The sequence below is a fragment of the Netta rufina genome (assembly GCF_964035555.1).
Source record: "Netta rufina genome assembly, chromosome: W".
Lineage (NCBI taxonomy): Eukaryota > Metazoa > Chordata > Aves > Anseriformes > Anatidae > Netta > Netta rufina.
This window is the reverse complement of record NC_140139.1, coordinates 17,013,995-17,032,793: the sequence shown is the minus strand read 5'-3', so window position 1 is coordinate 17,032,793 and position 18,799 is coordinate 17,013,995. Positions and strand designations below refer to the sequence as shown.

The 18,799-nt window shown below is 43.8% G+C and overlaps 1 protein-coding gene across 1 annotated transcript in view; it reads left to right on the top strand.

Moving 5' to 3' along the window:
- The window catches only part of LOC311220782 (secretory carrier-associated membrane protein 1-like), a gene marked incomplete at its 3' end in the record, with an annotated part of 130,916 nt that overhangs the window by 81,259 nt on the left and 30,858 nt on the right, over nt 1-18,799 (top strand). Inside the window, exons 3-5 of the mRNA XM_084304364.1 lie at nt 13,391-13,489; nt 13,743-13,854; nt 16,557-16,685. Of these exons, the coding sequence (XP_084160490.1) occupies nt 13,391-13,489; nt 13,743-13,854; nt 16,557-16,685 (340 nt within the window). The remainder of the gene's footprint in view (nt 1-13,390; nt 13,490-13,742; nt 13,855-16,556; nt 16,686-18,799) is intronic.

The window sequence follows — 18,799 nt, the reverse complement described above, 5'->3', positions numbered from 1 at the left end:
TAGGCAGGGGCTGGGGGAGCATAGTCCCTCCCACTGTAAGTGAAGAGCAAGTTTGGGACCTCCTGACGCAACTTAACAACTACAACTTTTTTTTTCTCCTTTCTTGTGTTTTCAGAACTTGTGATCTTTGTTTTACTGTTCTCACACTGCTCATCCTGTTTTTCTCAAGCTTCTACCTTATTTTGGAACAGTGAGGCCTTCTACTGTCCACTTAACTACTTAGCATTTCTCCTTGTTATGACTACACAGCTACCTTTGAATACAGAAAATTAGTTCTCTACAGCAAAAACACAACTTAGTTTCTCACACACGCATTCCAGGAACCTCCTAGACTGCTTCCTCTGGGCTGTATTGTATTTCCCTGAACCCATAGATGGAGGCTGGGGGAGCAAAGTCCCACCCACTGTAAGTGAAGAGCAGGTTCAAGACCACCTAAACTAAACAGGTGTAAGTCTATGGGCTCTGATGACATGCATCCCAGGGTCCTGAGGTAATTGACTGATGTAGTTGCCAAGCCTCTCTCCATCATATATGAAAAATCATGGCAGTCAGGAGAAGTCCCTGGTGATTGGAAAAAGGGAAACATTGCTCCCATTTTTCAAAAGGGTAGAAAGGAGGACCTGGGGAACTACAGACCGGTGAGCCTCACCTCTGTGCCTGGGAACATCATGGAAAAGATCCTCCTGGAGGCAATGTGAATGCACATGAAGGACAAAGATATGATCCAGGACACCAACATGGCGTTACCAAGGGCAAATCATGCCTGATCAGTCTGGCGGCCTTCTATGATGGAATGACTGCATCAGTTGACAAGGGAAGACTGACCAATGTCATCTACTTAGACTTCTGTAAGGCTTTTGACACAGTCCAACACGACATCCTAATCTCTAAATTGGAAAGATATGGCTTTGGAATGGCCACACCCAGGGAGTGGTGGTCAAGGGCTCTATGTCCAAAAGAAGGACTGTGATGAGCAGTGTCCCTCAGGGGTCTGTCTTGGGACCAGTGCTTTTCAATATCATCAGTGACATAGACAATAGGACTGAGTGCACCCTCAGCAAGTTTGTAAGTGACACTAAGCTGAGTGGTACAGTTAATACCAAAGAAGGAAGAGTTGCCACTCAAAGGGACCTGGACAGAGTAGAGAAGTGGGCCCATGTGAACCGAATGAGGTTCAACAAGTCCAAGTGCAGGGTGCTACACCTGGGTTGGGGCAATCCCAGACAAGGGTACAGACTGGGTGAAGAACTCATTGAAAGCAGCCCTGCAGAGAAGGACTTGGGGGTTCTGGTGGACAAAAAGGTCGACATGAGCCAGCAGTGTGCACTTGCAGCCCAGAAGGCGAAGTGCATCCTGGGCACCATCACAAGAAAAGTGGCTAGCAAGGAGAGAGAGGTGATTGTCCCCCTCTACTCTGCCCTTGTGAAGCCCCATGTGGAGTACTGCATCCAGGTTTGTGGCCCCCAGAACAAGAAAGATGTGGACCTCTTAGAGTGAGTCCAGAGGAGAGGCACAAAGATTACAGAATCACAGAATGACAGAATTGTCTAGGTTGGAAGAGACCTCAAGATCATCGAGTCCAACCTCTGACCTAACACTAACAAGTCCTTCACTAAACCATATCACTAAGTTCAACATCTAAACTTCTTTTAAAGACCACCAGGGATGGTGACTCCACCACTTCCCTGGGCAGCCCATTCCAATGCCTAACAACCCTCTCAGTAAAGAAGTTCTTCCTAATATCCAACCTAAAACTCCCCTGGTGCAACTTTAGCCCATTCCCCCTCATCCTCTCACCAGGCATGTGGGAGAATAGGCCTGGCTCTATCCTCATGACACTCACCCTTTACATATTTATAAACATTAATAAGGTCACCCCTCAGTCTCCTCCAAGCTAAAGAGACCCAGCTCCCTCAGCCTTTCCTTGTAAGGGAGATGCTCCACTCCCGTAATCATCCTTGTTGCTCTGAGCTGGACTCTCTCAAGGAGTTCCCTGTCCTTCTTGAACTGAGGGGCCCAGAACTGGACGCAATATTCCAGATGCGGTCTCACTAGGGCAGAGTAGAGGGGGAGGAGAACCTCTCCTGACCTAGTAATACACACCTCTTCTGATACACCCCGGGATGCCATTGGCCTTCTTGGCCACAAGGGCACAGTGCTGGCTCATGGTCATCCGGCTGTCCACCAGGACCCCCAGGTCCCTCTCCCCTTCACTGCTTTCCAGCAGGGCAGTCCCCAACTTATACCGGTGCCTGGAGTTGTTCTTGCCCAGATGCAGGACTCTACACTTGCCCTTATTATATTTCATTAAGTTTCTCCCTGCCCAATTCTCCAACCTGTTGAGGTCCCGCTGGATGGCAGCACAGCCTTTCGGCATGTCAGCGACTCCTCCCACTTTATTGTCATTGGCAAACTTGCTGATGGCACACTCCATTGCCTCATCCAAGTCACTGATGAATATATTAAACAACACTGATCCCAGTACTGACCCTTGAGGGACTCCACTAGATACAGGCCTCCAACTCGACTGTCCCATTAACCACAACTCTCTGGCTTCTTTCCTTCAGCTAGTTCACAGTCCACCTCACTACCCGATCTTCCAGACCACACTTCCTCAGTTTAGCTGCGAGGATGTTGTGGGAGACGGTGTCAAAGGCTTTACTGAAATCAAGATAGACCACATCCACCTCCTTTCCATCATCTATCCACCCAGTTATATCCTCATAAAAGGCTATCAGGTTGGTCAAGTATGACTTCCCCTTGGTGAAGCCATGTTGACTGCCCCTAATGACCCTTTTATCTTTGATATGACTGGAGACAACGCCAAGGATAAATTGTTTCATCACCTTAGCAGGGATGGAGGAGAGGCTGACCGGTCTATAGTTACCTGGGTCCTCTTTCTTGCCCTTTCTGAAGACCAGAGTGACCGGAGGCCTCCAGTCCTCAGGCACCTCTCCCAATGCCCATAACTTACCAAAGAAGATAGAGAGTAGCCTAGCAATGACTTCACAGAATCACAGAATCACAGAATTGTCTAGGTTGGAAGAGACCTCAAGATCATCGAGTCCAACCTCTGACCTAACACTAACAGTCCTCCACTAAACCATATCGCTAAGTTCAACATCTAAACGTCTTTTAAAGACCTCCAGGGATGGTGACTCCACCACTTCCCTGGGCAGCCCATTCCAATGCCTAACAACCCTCTCAGTAAAGAAGTTCTTCCTAATATCCAACCTAAAACTCCCCTGGCGCAACTTTAGCCCGTTCTCCCTTGTCTTGTCACCAGGCACATGGGAGAATAGACCAACCCCCACCTCGCTACAGCCTCCTTTAATGTACTTATAAAGAGCGATAAGGTTGCCCCTGAGCCTTCTCTTCTCCAGGCTGAACAATCCCAGCTCCCTCAGCCACTTTTGTAAGACTTGTTCTTCAGACCTCTCACCAGCTTTGTTGCCCTTCTCTGGACTCTTTCGAGCACCTCCATGTCCTTCTTGTAGCGAGGGGCCCAAAAGTGAACACAGTACTCGAGGTGAGGCCTCGCCAGAGCCGAGTACAGAGGGAGAATCACTTCCCTAGACCAGCTGGCCACACTGCTTCTTATGCAAGCCAGGATGCTGTTGGCCTTCTTGGCCACCTGAGCACACTGCTGGCTCGTATTCAGCCAACTATCAACCAATACTCCCAGGTCCTTCTCTGCCAGGCAGATCAAGGTAGACCACATCCACAGCCTTTCCCTCATCCACCCAGCGCATCACTTTGTCACAGAAGGAGATCAGGTTCGTCAAGCAGGACCTGCCTTTCATAAACCCATGCTGACTGGGCCTGATCACCTAGTTGCCCTGTAAGTGCCATGTGATGACACTCAAGATAATCTGCTCCATGAGCTTCCCTGGCACTGAGGTTAAACTGACAGGCCTATAGTTCCCCGGGTCTGCCCTCCGGCCCTTCTTGTAGATGGGCTTCACGTTTGCTAGCTGCCAGTCAACTGGGACCTCCCCCGATAGCCAGGACTGTTGATAAATGATAGAAAGCAGCTTGGCCAGCTCCTCCGCCATTTCTCTCAGTATCCTCGGGTGGATCCCATCTGGCCCCATCGACTTGCGCGCATCTAAGTGCCGTAGCAGGTTGCCAACCATTTTCTCATGGATAGTGAGGGCCACATTCGGCACCCCATCCCCTTCCACCAGCTCAGGGTACTGGGTATCCAGAGAGCAACTGGTTTTGCTGCTAAAGACTGAGGCAAAGAAGGCATTAAGTGTTGCAGGAAGAATGGCCGAAAACACGACAGACACTAGTATGGTCAGATCATGCTCCATTTATTACCCGAATTGCCTGACATTTATAGTGAACTTAACAGGGGCGGATAGTGTCTCACACAAGATTATTGGATAAAAGCACTCACACAAACAACTGCAAGAAAACAACCCCCTTGTGATTAGCAGTCACGTAGATTTTGTCCTTGAAGTCAGCTGCTGGCAACAATATTTTTCTAAATTCCTCAGTTGGGTGATGTGGGAACAATGTTATGGGAAGTTTTCATAGTTGTCCTGGTAGCTTGGTTTGCTCAGCTGCAGCAAGCCATGGGATCTTTGCTGTTTCAAAAATCCCCCAAGAATTCCCCCTTTTTCTTTTTGAGCAAACCAAGCCTGAATTAACAGTTTTGCAAGTAACCCTTTAACCACATTTATTACAATACAATACGCAATGATGATTAACACCACAACAAACAGAACCCTTAATCCCTCTTTGATTAATCCCAGTAACCATCTATGCATCGTTTCAAACAAATCAGTGAGCCATTGATAGAAAGGACTGATATCATATTGAATCTTTCTCATGTGCTCTTTCAGGAAAGTAATGGATTTGTGAATTGACTCGCTATGATCAGAAAGGTTCAAACAGCACATTCCCTCAAAGTCCTCACACCCATGCCCTTGAGTCAAAAGCAAGAAGTCAATAGCAGCTCGATCCTGTAAGAGCCCATGTTGCAGACTATTTTGATCTGGTAACATCTCCTCAAGTATCTCTGTCGTGGCATTGGCTTGCTTCTCGGCCCAGCATGCCAATTTTTCTAAGTTGTTAAGTGTGGCCACAGATGCCACTCCTGGCACGAAAATTGCCAGTGCCGCTCTAGCTGCAACACCAAGCAATTCAACATTATCATTGCAATCCGGTGTGAGCAATGCCCATTTATGTCTGATGATCTCACGCAACTGTGACAAGCTAGGAGCAAATATAGTGAGTTTATCTAAGTAACATGGACCTCCAATAGCATTTGCAGGGATACCTTGCCAGGTCCTATCCCTGCAAATCATAAAAAAATCAGGAGGTAAGGCCATTGCTGTACGATTGTTCCAAATGCTATAGTTGTTACCCTTGTCTCCGTGCCATAAGCCCCTAAACCCTGCCTATCAGTGTCATCTTAATCACAGGTGTTATTTGTATTTCTGTACTCGTATGGCCCTTTCCAAGTTCCTGTAGCAGGATCTCGGTAATTCATCCTTATTTGTGGTAACACATTTGGTGCTGCTCTATTTATTGTTTGAAAATGAATACTCGCAGGAGGGTCTTCTCGGTCACCAGTGAAACGTAAGTGATTCAAGACACCCAATGCCTCGGACAATCGCTCATCGATGTTCTTGATCTCTTTTAATCTCACTAATTGTTCCTTTAAAACCTGGTGTGATCGTTCAACCATCACTTGGCCCTTGGGAGAATATGGAACACTCGTTTTAGGCTGAATCTGTAGGAAAATCCATTCCAGAACGCGAAAATACTTACCTATCATTCCACCCTTGCCATCACCTGTGTCATTTATACTACTCCTATTACCCGTGCTGTTAGTGTCAGTGGCATCCTCCTGGTACCATTTCTGTCTTTGTCACCCCTTACTCTCCCCCTTTTCTTTTTGCCACTGACCAATCACTGCAAATGGAAAAGACACATGATCACTAATTAGGAAAGAGAGTGCAACATCTGCTATACATCTGCAAGCAGTGCCGGCTGCAACCTTAGAAGCTATTTGTGAAGGAGACTGCCGGTGGTCATTTGTTAGTGTAATCTGCAGCTCTGCACTCCTGCCCCGCAATAAGGTTAGTAATATAGCTAAGTTGTCGTTAGTAATACATACAATGTGGCAACCCCACTGAATATTACCCAGGAACATTTGTACATATGTTAAAGTATGTAACACCATAGTTATATCACCTTTCTGTGGACGAATAGTAGAGTCTGATATTTTCCATCCCAAGTATAGCCATAGTTGCTTCCATTGAACCTTCTCTGGGGCTATCTTCAACCCTTTTGCTTCCAATGCATCCTGATTAAACTTTAAAACTGAATCCTGGAAGTATTCTGGCCAACCAAACCAAATGTTATCCATATAATGGTAAATAATTACGTCACACCACGCTGTCCGAATTGGTTGTAATTCCCAGGCCACATATAATTGACATAATGTAGGGGAATTCCTCATCCCCTGCAGAAGCACTAGCCATTCATAGCGCATTGCCGGGGCCTGTTTGTTAATGGAGGGTACCGTAAAAGCAATTCTTTGACAGTCCTGCACCACCACATCTGGTTGCCTGGACTGACTTTTGCATATGGTTCCCCAGAGGCCTGTTCTACAGATGCGAATGGAGGTGCTTTCTTTTCCCCTGGGAGACTAAGAAGAGTCCTCAGTGTGAGCTGTGCAGCTGTTTGGTGAATAATCGCAAGGAACTGCAACTGAATCTGGGTATTGAGATAAGGACCCATTCCCTTTAACATCTCTGCAGTAATCCCATACGGGGGTCCCCCGGTTGACGCAGTTGACCCGCTTCCCCCTGTGGTGACTGCAACCATTCCCTTTCAAACAATAACAATGGGAAAGGAGTTAACAATAAACACGCCAAGTTTCGACAGTCAAGTGGACACATCAGTTCTGCCTGGAAAATCCATTGAATTATCTGTCGAGCTGCCTGGGATTGTAATCCATAGTCCAAAACCATTTTTCGAGCTTGTTGTAGAAGCTTGCAGTCATGTGGCTGCCACAACCTGGTGCCTTGCACAGGGTTGATAATAATAGGGCAGGCCAAGGATGTCGCATGCCTATGCCCCTCTATGAAAGCATCACGTATGACGTCGGAACACCTGTCCCTCCTTGGACAGATGGAACCTGCTGTAACAGCTTACGTTGACACAGCCAGGGGTGGCCCAGCAGTCTGGAGGGTGCCCTCAAGCATGCTCATTATTTCTCCTGAGGAAGTGGAATACAGTTGGTGGGAACGGAACCTGGCACTCAGATCATCAGAGGGGCCGGCTCCGTGCAAAGACACTTGTTGCAAGGTGCTCACAGTGCAATGGTTTCCCTCTAGTGAAGACCGGAAAGTCAAAGCCTCAAGGATTTTTGTGGGCTCAGCTGGAGGGTGCAGAGACACAGGATCAGAACACCCTAACCTGTGTTCAGAGCTTATGGTTGAAAATATGTCTTTTTCTGCAGAGACATTCCAGCTTGATGGGTCAGACACGAGCTTCAGTGTGTTCTGAGAAAGCAGAGATTTGTCCTCTCCATCCTCAGTGAAGGTGTCATTGGCAAGGAGGATGCTTGTTGTAGAGAAGACACGTTTGGTAGGTCTTGTTTGACATAGTTGCCTGAAACCAGGTGCAAGAAGCATAGATTTCTGGTCTATCTTCTCAGGTAAAGAAGTCTGTGTTGCTCTGGACTTCAGAGAATTACAGCTCCAAAGAGATTTAAAGGGAGAAATGCTGGTCATACCTTGCAATGTATCCTGAAGGGCTTTAATTTGCTCCATCAGCCTCTGATTACAGTTTTTCAGGTGGTAGTTTTCTAGCTCAAGCTCTCTCAGCTTAAATGTTACCCACTCTTTGATCTTGGCAGCTTCCTCTTGAACAATTTTGAGTTCCTCAATCCTCAGCTGTTTCTGTTTTGCTAGCTGAGTCTCCAGTCTGTTAATCAGGTCTTGTTTTCTTTGCATTGTACCCATCAGCTCCTTCAGTGAAGGTCGATTTTCGCAAGCTGCTGCTGCACCTCTCATTGGCATCCTGAGTGGATTTATTGCTGCCTGGCAGCAGCACCGATGCTGGCAGCACAGCTTTATCAAGATTTTCCGACGCGGGGGGTGGGGAGGGCAGTCCCCACTCCCCATCAGCAGTCTGTTATTTCTGCCGCTGATTGATTTATTGGAGAGGTCATACCCCGAACCAGGGTGGGTGCAGGAACCGATGATAAAGATCATGTCAGCTGCATTCCTGAGGTCTCAGGTTTCATACTCGGTGGTCTGTCAGTCCCAGACAGTACTGAGAAAGCTTGCGCCACTGCCATAGCCGGCTGCCGTTTGGGTTTTATACCACACAGCGCGTTAAGCACTGCAAGCCAGGTCGTACATAGATCTTTATCGAACTTTCCACTTGTGATGGTTGTATCCCGTAAATGATCTCCTACGAGCCGCCACTCATCTGGGCTAAAAATTAGGAGGATTTCCTTTAGAAAACCCTTCTTCTGGGCCCAGTGTACCAAGGATTTGATCTTTTTTTACATTGCAAGATACGCCTCTCTTAGAGAGAATGCAAGAGAGAAGCTGCACAGCTGCTTCCTCCATGGTTACATCAGACGGGCTGCAGAGTCGTGATCTCCACCCCTCCGCTATGTGCCAACTCGCCACACGGTGGCGGTCGTCTGCCGTTGTTCACTGACGCCTCCGATCTCCCGTAGCAACTCGATCCCGGATGTCCTGCGTCTCACCGCAATTACGGCACTTTCCCGCATCTCACCGCGATTACTTTGTTCTCGTGTCTCACCGCAATCCGTATCAATCAATTAATCTCCGCGTCTCACTGCGATCTTTATCAATCAATCAGTCTCCATGTCTCACCACAATCTCTATCAATCAATCACCGCGTCTTACCGCGATTCCTTTGTTCCCGCGTCTCACCGCGATCATCTGTGTCCGGGTTGGTGCTTGGAGTTTCTCAGCCTCTCTCAGGTGTTTCGGCTTCTGTCAGGTCTCTCTGTGTCTCTCAGGGCTGTCTGTGTCTATGAAGCGTCTCTCAGGGTTCTCCTTGTCTCTGAAGTCTCTCTGTGTCTCTAAGCATCTCTCAGGGCTCTCCGGGTCTCTGAAATCTCTCAGCTGCTCTCAGCGTCTCTCATGTCTCTCAGCGTGTCCGGGTCTCAGCCTGTTCGGGCCTCAGCCTGTTCGGACGCCATATGTTGCAGGAAGAATGGCCAAAAACACGACAGACACCAGCATGGTCAAAGCATGCTCTATTTATTACTCGAATAGTCTATTTTAGTGAACTTAACAGAGGCGGATAGTGTCTCACACAAGATTATTAGTCAAAAGCACTCAGACAAACAACTACAAGAAAACAACCCCACCTGCAAGAAAACAACCCCCTTGTGATTAGCACTCACGTAGATTTTGTCCTTGAAGCCAGCAGCTGGCAACAATATTTTTCTAAATTCCTCAGTTGGGTGATGTGGGAACAATGTCATGGGAAGTTTTCATAGTTGTCCTGGTAGCTTGGTTTGCTCAGCTGCAGCAAGCCATGGGATCTTTGCTGTTTCAAAAATCCCTCAACAATTAACCACCTCCACCTTTTCCTCATCTTTTGTAACCAAGTTCCCCCCGCATCCAGTAAAGGATGGAGATTTTCCTTAGTCCTCCGTTTTACATGGATATATTTGTAAAAACATTTTTTCTTGTCTTTAACGGCAGTAGCCAGATTGAGCTCCAGATGAGCTTTGGCCTGTCTAATTTTGTCCCTGCACTGCCTCGCAGGATCCTTATAGTCCTCCCGATTGGCCCACCCTCTTTTCCAAAGATTATAAACCCTCTTTTTTCTCCTAAGCTCAAGCCACAATTCTCTGCTCAGCCAGGCCGGTCTTCTTCCCCGCCGGCTCATCTTTGGGCACGTGGGGGCAGACCGCTCCTGTGCCATTAAGATTTCCTTCTTGAAGAGCGTCCAGTCTTCCTGGACTCTTCTGTCCTTCAGAACTGCCTCCCAAGGGACTCTGCCAACCAGTGTCCCGAACAGTTCAAAGTCAGCCCTCCGGAAGTCCAATACAGCGGTTTTACTGGTCCCCTTCCTGGCTTCGCCAAGAATGGAGAACTCTACCATTTCATGGTCACTCTGCCCAAGACAGCTTCCAGCCACCACATCTCCCACCAGTCCTTCTCTGTTTGTGAAGAGAAGGTCTAGCGGGGCACCTCCCCTGGTAGGCTCACTAACCAGCTGCGTCAGGAAGCTATCTTCCACGCTCTCCAGAAACCTCCTAGACTGCTTTCTCTGGGCTGTGTTGTGCTTCCAGGGTATATCTGGGAAGTTGAAGTCCCCCACAAGAACAAGCGCTGACAATTTTGCAACTTCTGCCAGCTGCCTGTAGAACTCCTCATCCATCTCCTCATCCTGGTTCGGTGGTCTGTAACAGACCCCCACCAGGATGCTTGCCTTGTTGGCCTTCCCACTGATCCTAACCCACAGGGACTCAACCTTATCATTCCCAGCCTCAAGTTCCATGACATCAAAACTCTCTCTGATATAGAGAGCCACACCACCACCCCTTCCATGCTGCCTGTCCCTTCTGAAGAGCCTATAGCCAGACACTGCAGCACTCCAGTCATGAGAGTGGTCCCACCATGTTTCCGTGATGGCAACCAAGTCATAGCCTGCCTGCCGCACGATGGCTTCCAGCTCCTCCTGTTTGTTACCCATGCTGCGTGCATTAGTGTAGATGCACTTCAGCTGGGCCATTGCCTTCTCCCCCAGCCTTGCCATTGCTCCCCCTGGCACACAGCTCTAACAAGCCTTGTTTCAGCCCCATCCCCCTTCATACCTAGTTTAAAGCCCTCTCAATGAGCCCCGCCAGCTCCTGGGCTAGGATCTGTGTTCCCCTTAGAGATAGGGACCCGTCTGCGTCCATCAGGCTGGGTGCTGAGTAAAGCGCCCCATTTTCAAAAAAACCCACAATATTTCTGTGTTGGCACCAGCCTCTGAGCCACGTGTTTATCAGGTGAGTTTTCCATGTCCTCTCTGTACCCCTCCCTGCCACCATAGGGATAGACGAAAATACCACCTGTACTCCTGCTCCATCCACTAACCGTCCCACTCCCCTAAAGTCCCGTTTGATGGTCTTCAGGCTTCTTTCTTCAATGTCATCACTGCCAGCCTGGACTATCAAAAGAGGATAATAGTCAGAGGGGCAAACCATGTTGGGAAGCTTTCTGGCAATGTCCCTGACCTTGGCCCCAGGGAGGCAGCAGACTTCCCTATGGGTAGGGTCAGGCCGACAAATAGGGCCCTCTGTTCCCCTGAGAAGGGAGTCGCCCACAACAATCACCCTTCTTTCTTTCTTGGTGGAGGCAGTCCTGAGGCGTGGAGTCGACTTCCTCACCCTATGCATCCTCCTGGGTAGACTTTCTACCTCTTCCTCAGCTACTGGTCTCTCAAGCTCTAGGGCCTCAAACCTGTTGTGTAAGGGCACCTGGGAAGGTGGGGCTGGTAGTGGGGGGGCATTGCCTGTGATGTTGAGCAGAGACCTGTCTCCATTCCTCCTCAACTCCTAGGTCCCCTCCCTCTGCCTGACAGCGACAGGGGAGGGGGTCCACCCCCATTTGGGGTGTCAAATGATAAAGGGGCTGGAGTACCTCTCCTGCGAAGAAAGGGTGAGAGAGTCTGTTCAGCGTACAGAAAAGGCGGCTCTGGGGACACCTCATCATGGTCTTTCAGTACTTAAAGGATTCTTATAAAAAAGATGGAGAAGGACTCTATACTTGTGTAGATAGTGATAGGACAAAGGGGAATGGCTTTAAATGAAAAGAGATTTACATTAGACATTAGGAAGAAATTCTTCACTGTGAGGGTAGTGAGTCACTGGAACAGATTGTCAAGAGATGTTGTGCATGTCCCATCTCTGGAGGTCTTCAAAGCCAAGATGGATGGGGCCTTGGCCAACCTGATCTACTGGGAGGTGTCCCTGCTTATGGCAGGTTGGTTGGAACTACATGGTCTTTAAGGTCCCTTCCAACGTAAGCCATTCTATGATTCTATGAAAAAATAACAAACGATGTTGAGACAGATACCTGATTTTTCTTACCATTTCCTTACTACCTCTGATTCTCTTAGAAACTCTTCTCTCTACTTTTTCTTGCACCTGGACTTCGTCCAGGTCATTGATGAATAAGTTGAACAGAACTGGACCCAGTACTGACCCCTGTGGTGGTTTTACCGTGCTAGGCAGCTAAACACCACAACCGCTCTCTCACTCCCCCTCCCTAGATGAGGAGGGGAAGAAGTAAAGAAAAGAACAACTCACAGGTTGAGATAAGGATTATTTAATTAAAGGAAAAAAAATATTAAGGGAAGATTATTATTAACTAAACAATTTAACTAAAGGCAAAAAAAAAAAGGGAAAGGGGAAAAGGGAAAACAAACAAACAAACAAACAAATAAAGGCTATGTGGAAGTGCAGAGGAAAGAAATTGCTCTCTACTTCCCACAAATGAGCGATGATTGACCACGTCCTTGAAGCAAGGCCTCAACGCACGTAGCCAGTGTTCGGGAGGAGGACTGACGTTTTCACAAGAGCCCACTCCTCCCCTCTTCTTCCTTTTTCCAGCTTTTATTGCTGAGTGTGACATCATATGGTATGGAATATCCCTTTGGTTGGTTTAGGTCAGCTGCCCTGGTGATGTTTCTCTTCTCACTTTTTTGCCCACCCCCTAGGAGGGTTAGAAAGAGTCCTGATGCTGTGCCAGCATTGCTCAGCAGCAGACACAACACTGGTGTGATACCACTGCTGTTCTAGCCACAAGTGTGGCAAGCACAGCACTGTATGGGCTGCTGCAGGGAAAGTTAACATCCCAGCCAGACTCAGTACAACCCCTGGGGGACACTGCTGGCTACAGGCCTCCAACTAGATTCCTCACCACTAAGCACAACCTTCTGAGCTCTGCCATCCAGCCAATTGTAAATCCACCTCACCGTCCAGTCATCCACACTTCCTGAGCTGGTCTATGAGGATGTTACGGGAGACAGTGTCAAATGCCTTACTGAAGTCAAGGTAGACCGCATCCACAGGACAGAGTGAGAAGTTGAAAAGTCCTTGGCTTGATGTAAGCACTGCTCTGCAACAATTAAAACATCGGCGTGTTATCAGCACTCTTTTCATCCTAAGCCAAAACATAGCATTCTACCAGCTACTAGGAAAAAAATTAACTCTGTCCTAAATGAAACCAGGACAGTTGTAAATATTGCAGGCAGCATATTAGATTTTCAGTTTATCGGTAACACTTTTTTTTCAAAACAACTGGATTAGTTCTTATATACTTAATGAAAATATGGTTATTAGAATGGGAGACTGTTTCCCAATAATTGTCTCTTGTTTTCTTAGCCTCTTTCAGGAAATGTGAAAATACCTGATGTACCCAGTACTCAGACAGCAATAATGAAACCAGCGGAAGAACCACCTGCTTATGCACAAATTGCAAAGGTTTGTGTATAACTTTCAGGCACTATAATGCTTTTAATTGTAATTACACACTTCTTGAATAGTCTTTTATAAATAAGTGTTGCTTTATGAAAATTAATATTGCCTTTTAGAAGTCACTTATTTCATGAATTTATGCAATAGTAGGTCGGTCTTCATCCATAAATGGAGATGCTTAATTATAGAAAATAGACTTGGAATATTTATCTTGTGTTTGTATTTTTTATCAATATCTAACAATGCTTGTTTTGTTCAGGAGCATGCTTTGGCCCAGGCAGAACTGTTAAAGCGTCAAGAAGAACTGGAAAGAAAAGCAGCTGAACTAGATCGCAGAGAAAAGGAAATGCAGGGTCTCAATCAGCAGAGGGGTATGCATGAAAAAATTACTTTTTAAAACTGCAGAAATTTCACATTTTCTCAGAAACTATTTTAGTTTTACAGTGACATTGTAAAGCAAATCAAAGAGGGTTTTTTATAATCTCTTCAGGAAGAGAAAAATGTATCTCCTTTAGAACAGTGCATAAAGTGAATAAAAACTGTCCTGTACAAATTTTCACAGCAAAAATATTTAAATGTGTCATTATTACATATTGTACTCTACTATCAACTAATTTTATTCTGGGTTAATATCCAAGTAATACTATTGAATTGAAATGGAGCATTTTGGGAAGAATTAAATGTAACTTCATAAATAACATCTCTGATTTATCTGCTGTCAGTATTGCTGCAGAAGAACTTTCCTGTTCTGAAATATTGGAACATACAGAGGTACAATTCCAGATTGCATAACTGTTTAGTGATTCAAAAACCTCATGGAATTTTCTACCAGTCATATGGTAGGGGATTTGGGAGTGAGGAATTGGTATTCTTCTAAGGAAAAGAATCATGGTCCCTTCATTAAACCATTTTTATTTTTCTCTGTATTATTTTTTCCAGTCTCTTTATTAAATCTCTGTACCTATTCTCCAAGATTATGCTTTTCTGGTGATTTTTTTCATTTCCTTCTCCATATATCGCCCTTCACCTAATTTCACTAATTTATATTGATGGTCTGGATTGATTACTTGTCTCTTCCAGGCTTTACTGACAGTTTAATTACTTTCATCTGTATCTTAGGGACTATAACTCTGATACCCAATACATGTTTCAGAATATTTTTAAATGGTATTTGCTCTGTTATTAAGTTTCAGTTGTTCACATCAAAGGACTTGAAGAGTGCATGAAGAATCTAAAGGATTCTTTAGGAAGGCTGAACAGAGAAGAGAGAGCTCTTAAAGCTTTAAAGAGGGTGTTAGGTTTTTACCAAATGACTGTGTAAAAGATGCTGCAAATCAGGAATTGTATGTTGTGACTGAGGAGAACAATATTTTTTTCCTTTTGATTTTTTTTTCTTTTGCACAGTCATTTAAACTCCTTTCAAAACACTGTAGAAGCATATTGATCACAGGGCAAGGTCTTTTGCAATAGTACTCTAGTTATTTGCATTCAAGTTATGATGCTGGCTGCACACCTAGGACACTGTCATTGTATGCAACTGACCACAGTGGAAAGATCTCAAAGCTTGTGGGTCTTCTCAGCTCAATGCCTTTGGTTCTCTCTGTTCAGGTCCCGTGCAGTAGTGCACTTGAGCTGATTAAAGTGTGCTGCTTCCTATTTCAGCTAGTTCATTTAGGCATGTCTGAAAAATACTAAGACTGTCTTTCACTTTTAGTTTAAAATTTTGAAACCTGTTCCACCAAGGTAGAAAAGCACATCAAATACTACTCTCAAATAATAACCTGAATTACTATATCTGAATTTTTCTGTGACTATCTTGAAACTTGCAACCCTGAGAAAAATAACTGTATACCGTAGAACAAAGATCTGAATTGTTATCAGATATTTTTGATATAAGAAAATGAAAAGTACTTTTTAATATGAATGGGCATATCACTTGATTACCTTTTGTATGCTCCCTCTAAACCCCCAGCTCTGAAAGAACTGGTAAAAATGTCCAGTTGAAGAGGCATAAAACTCAACAAATACTCAGTGTTTTGGACCTGTTTGGTCAGAACTGTCAGCTTCATTTTGTCTGGGTAAAGAAATAATTAAATAATGCAAGTACGTAAGGTTTGCAAGTTTTCTTAACAGGTGAACTGCTAGTAAAGCTATGTTTGAAGATAGAAATTGCAAGCAAACACTTATCAGAATTTCAAATAATTTTGCCTTTATGTTAGTCTCTAGTCAGCTCCACTTTTGCAATATGGTGGCAAACATATCTATTGCATCCAGCATTTTAAATGCTATGATATAGGTTTGTTGTAGTTATCTCATCTGAATCTCTGAATCTGTACTTGGTATGGCTTGCATTCATCAGAATGTATACTCTAGCCTGTGAGTAGATCAGCATACAGGAAATCTTTGGTGTCTAATACTCTTCTGTCTTTTGTTGTGTTCTCACTGTCCCACAATTTATACCAAAATATATTGATGCTGTAGAGCATCTTCTCATATTGTAGTTGAGACCATTTTAATAATTACCTTTCTTTAGGCTTACAGGCTTTTAAGCAAAGCTTTGACTGTAAACTATATTGGGAACTAGTTCAAAGAGTTAGAGATATCCAGGCGTTACAAATATCAGGATTCTGAGGATGGAGAATGCCTTGAAATCCCCAGTTTTTGTGTTCCACAAAGTGAGCATATGAGTATGGTGGGAAATGTGTATTTAAAAGTCAAGGAACTCTGAGAAATTGATTTTCTGCTCAAATCTAACTGTTTTGTCAAAACTCTTTTCTTATTACTTTATAGGAACCATCAGATGCCTGCTTAGTCTTTTATATAGATAAAATATTGTACTTTCCTTGATCTGTCTGCATTTCATCATATTTTATTTCTGAAGTTTGTGTGAGTATTGCTGATAAAACTCTTGGGTTTTGGTAGCCCAAGTTATCCATATGCTTGTGAAACTTATGTACATAAAACAATTTGAACAAGCCCAGATGCATATATCTTTCTAGTATACAGATGTTAAAACTGTATTATAAAGCTGGTGGGGTTTTGTTTGTTGTTGTTGTTTTTTTATGATTTGCAGGTAGAAAAAATAACTGGCCACCTCTTCCTGAGAATTTTCCAGTGGGTCCATGTTTCTACCAGGACTTTTCTGTAGACATTCCTGTAGAATTCCAGAAGACAGTAAAGATTATGTACTATTTGTGGATGTGTAAGTACTTTTTTAAAGAAAAAGCAAAGTGCCTATTCAAACTCGAAACATGCCTGATAATTTGGCTTTTGCAACATCTGCAATGAAATATTTTAAAATACGGAAGTTAAATGTTAAAGTGTAATCTTTTTGTTAGCTTCAATTTTCAAAGTACTTTATTATTTCATATAAACTTCCATGAAAAAAAAAGGGAAGGATTACCCTAAAGTAGTTTGGTTATAGTATATTGCAGTTTTCTATTTTAAATATCCCTCTTGTTGTAAAATGAGCTTTGACAATTTATTACCTTAGAAATATTTTTTTTTTTTAACATCAGCTTATATATTAAGAAATATAATTCACTATCAGTGTTAATAGACTTACAAATTTTAAAAGTGTAATATCCATGTGCCTTAATATGCATAGTTTTAGTTTAGTGTAGTTTATAATATAGACTGAATATAATTTTAGTTTGTTAAAAAAATAGCATAAAGGAAATTAGCTGAACAATCAGTCCATGTTGGAACTATCCCTTGTACACCAAGCATGTTCTAAACAGTCTTTGGGAGGTTAGTTTTGCCTTCATTCAGGTGCTGTGCTTTGATTGGAGAAATGCTGGATGAATCAACTGTACAAATTCCATGAGGTTTGTTTCTTCTGTCTTGTCTTGTGTGATGAGTGCCTAAGAAGTACTTTCAGACAGAGAAAATTCCAAAGATTTAGGTGCTTTGATGACATTAATATATTTTTAGCATACTAAGGGGATGTGAATTTCAGAACTTTTCTGTATTTTTCTCTAGGTTCCAGATTTAGCACATGTGCATAATTTTACCTGTTAATCTGGTAATTTTATTCATTGAAACAAGAAAGCGGTGACATAGCATTTCAAAATAAATACAAATTTTGCTCTCATAATAAACTGACAGATTTTCTTCTAGGTAGACTGAGATTTTAACTAAGTCCTCTTGCTTTTTCTTTAGCTTTCATACTCTCTGATTTAGGATTACTCAGGAAGGAAGCAGGCATAATAAAGGAAAAGAAAGACAAAATGTATTTCAGGCTTAAAAAAAAAAAGGTTGAGTACAGAACTCTGTGCCTTAGGGCTGACTGTTGAATCAATCCTTGTGATTCTTCTTTCCTAGGAATGTATCTACATGATATGGCTCATACTTCATTAGAGTGGCTATGCTTCCTCAGTGGAGGCACTCATTAACACAGCAAACTAACCTGCTTCTGCTTGCTGTTGTACTTCTATTTTATTTCCTCTTCCAAATCTTCCTAGGTCTTGTAAGGCTTAGGGATCTGTGAACATAATCACATTTGGATAAATCTAGTATCAGCTGCTCAGGACTTCGTAAAGTAGGTCAGTTTTCCTGGCCCTTTTTAGCAGCCCTGAGAACTTCATTTTTTGTGTTGCCTTGGTTAGTAGCAATTTCAATATCTTTATTCTTGGCCTTTATTGTTTCTGAAGAAACTTTTAAAAATCTTTTTCACATCTATATGCACTTTATCTCATGAGAACAGAAGTCTGCTTTTATCTCTATTCCTGTAATTCATCCATCTTTTCTCTTTGTATCAGAGTTCAGAGTTGTCTGATTCCAGAAGCAATGGCTTCTGTCAGTTGCCAGTGGAGCTTTTCTGTATTATCTTTGATGATTCAGTGGCTTGCAGATAGAATGGCAGTTTTCCTAGCTCTGTGAAAGTGGGCACCAATTTTTAGGACTTCATATGCTGTTACTAGTGAAATGTCTCATGTCTCTTTACCTTTATCTGAGAGCAAACTTTTTTTTTGCTCAATAGCCTCTGTTTCCAAGTTGGTTTCCCCAAAGGCTGATAACACATGCAAAATAAGTAGTACTGATTTTCAAAGAATATTTCTTATTTGAAGTTACAAACTGAAGAGATGCTTAATCTGATGGAAAGATTTTGTATCATTTGGGTTTGTTACTTTGTGTAGTTTGTGAATGTTTACAATGATTCCTGGGAAAAAGTGTTTTTTTTTTTTTCTCATGTATTCTAACGAGGACTTTGGTTTTCCAAGAATACCATCAATAAAATATTACTGAAATGAAATTTATTACAAATACCTATTTTCAGTCCCAAATGGGACTGTAAAATAATCATCTCAATAATAA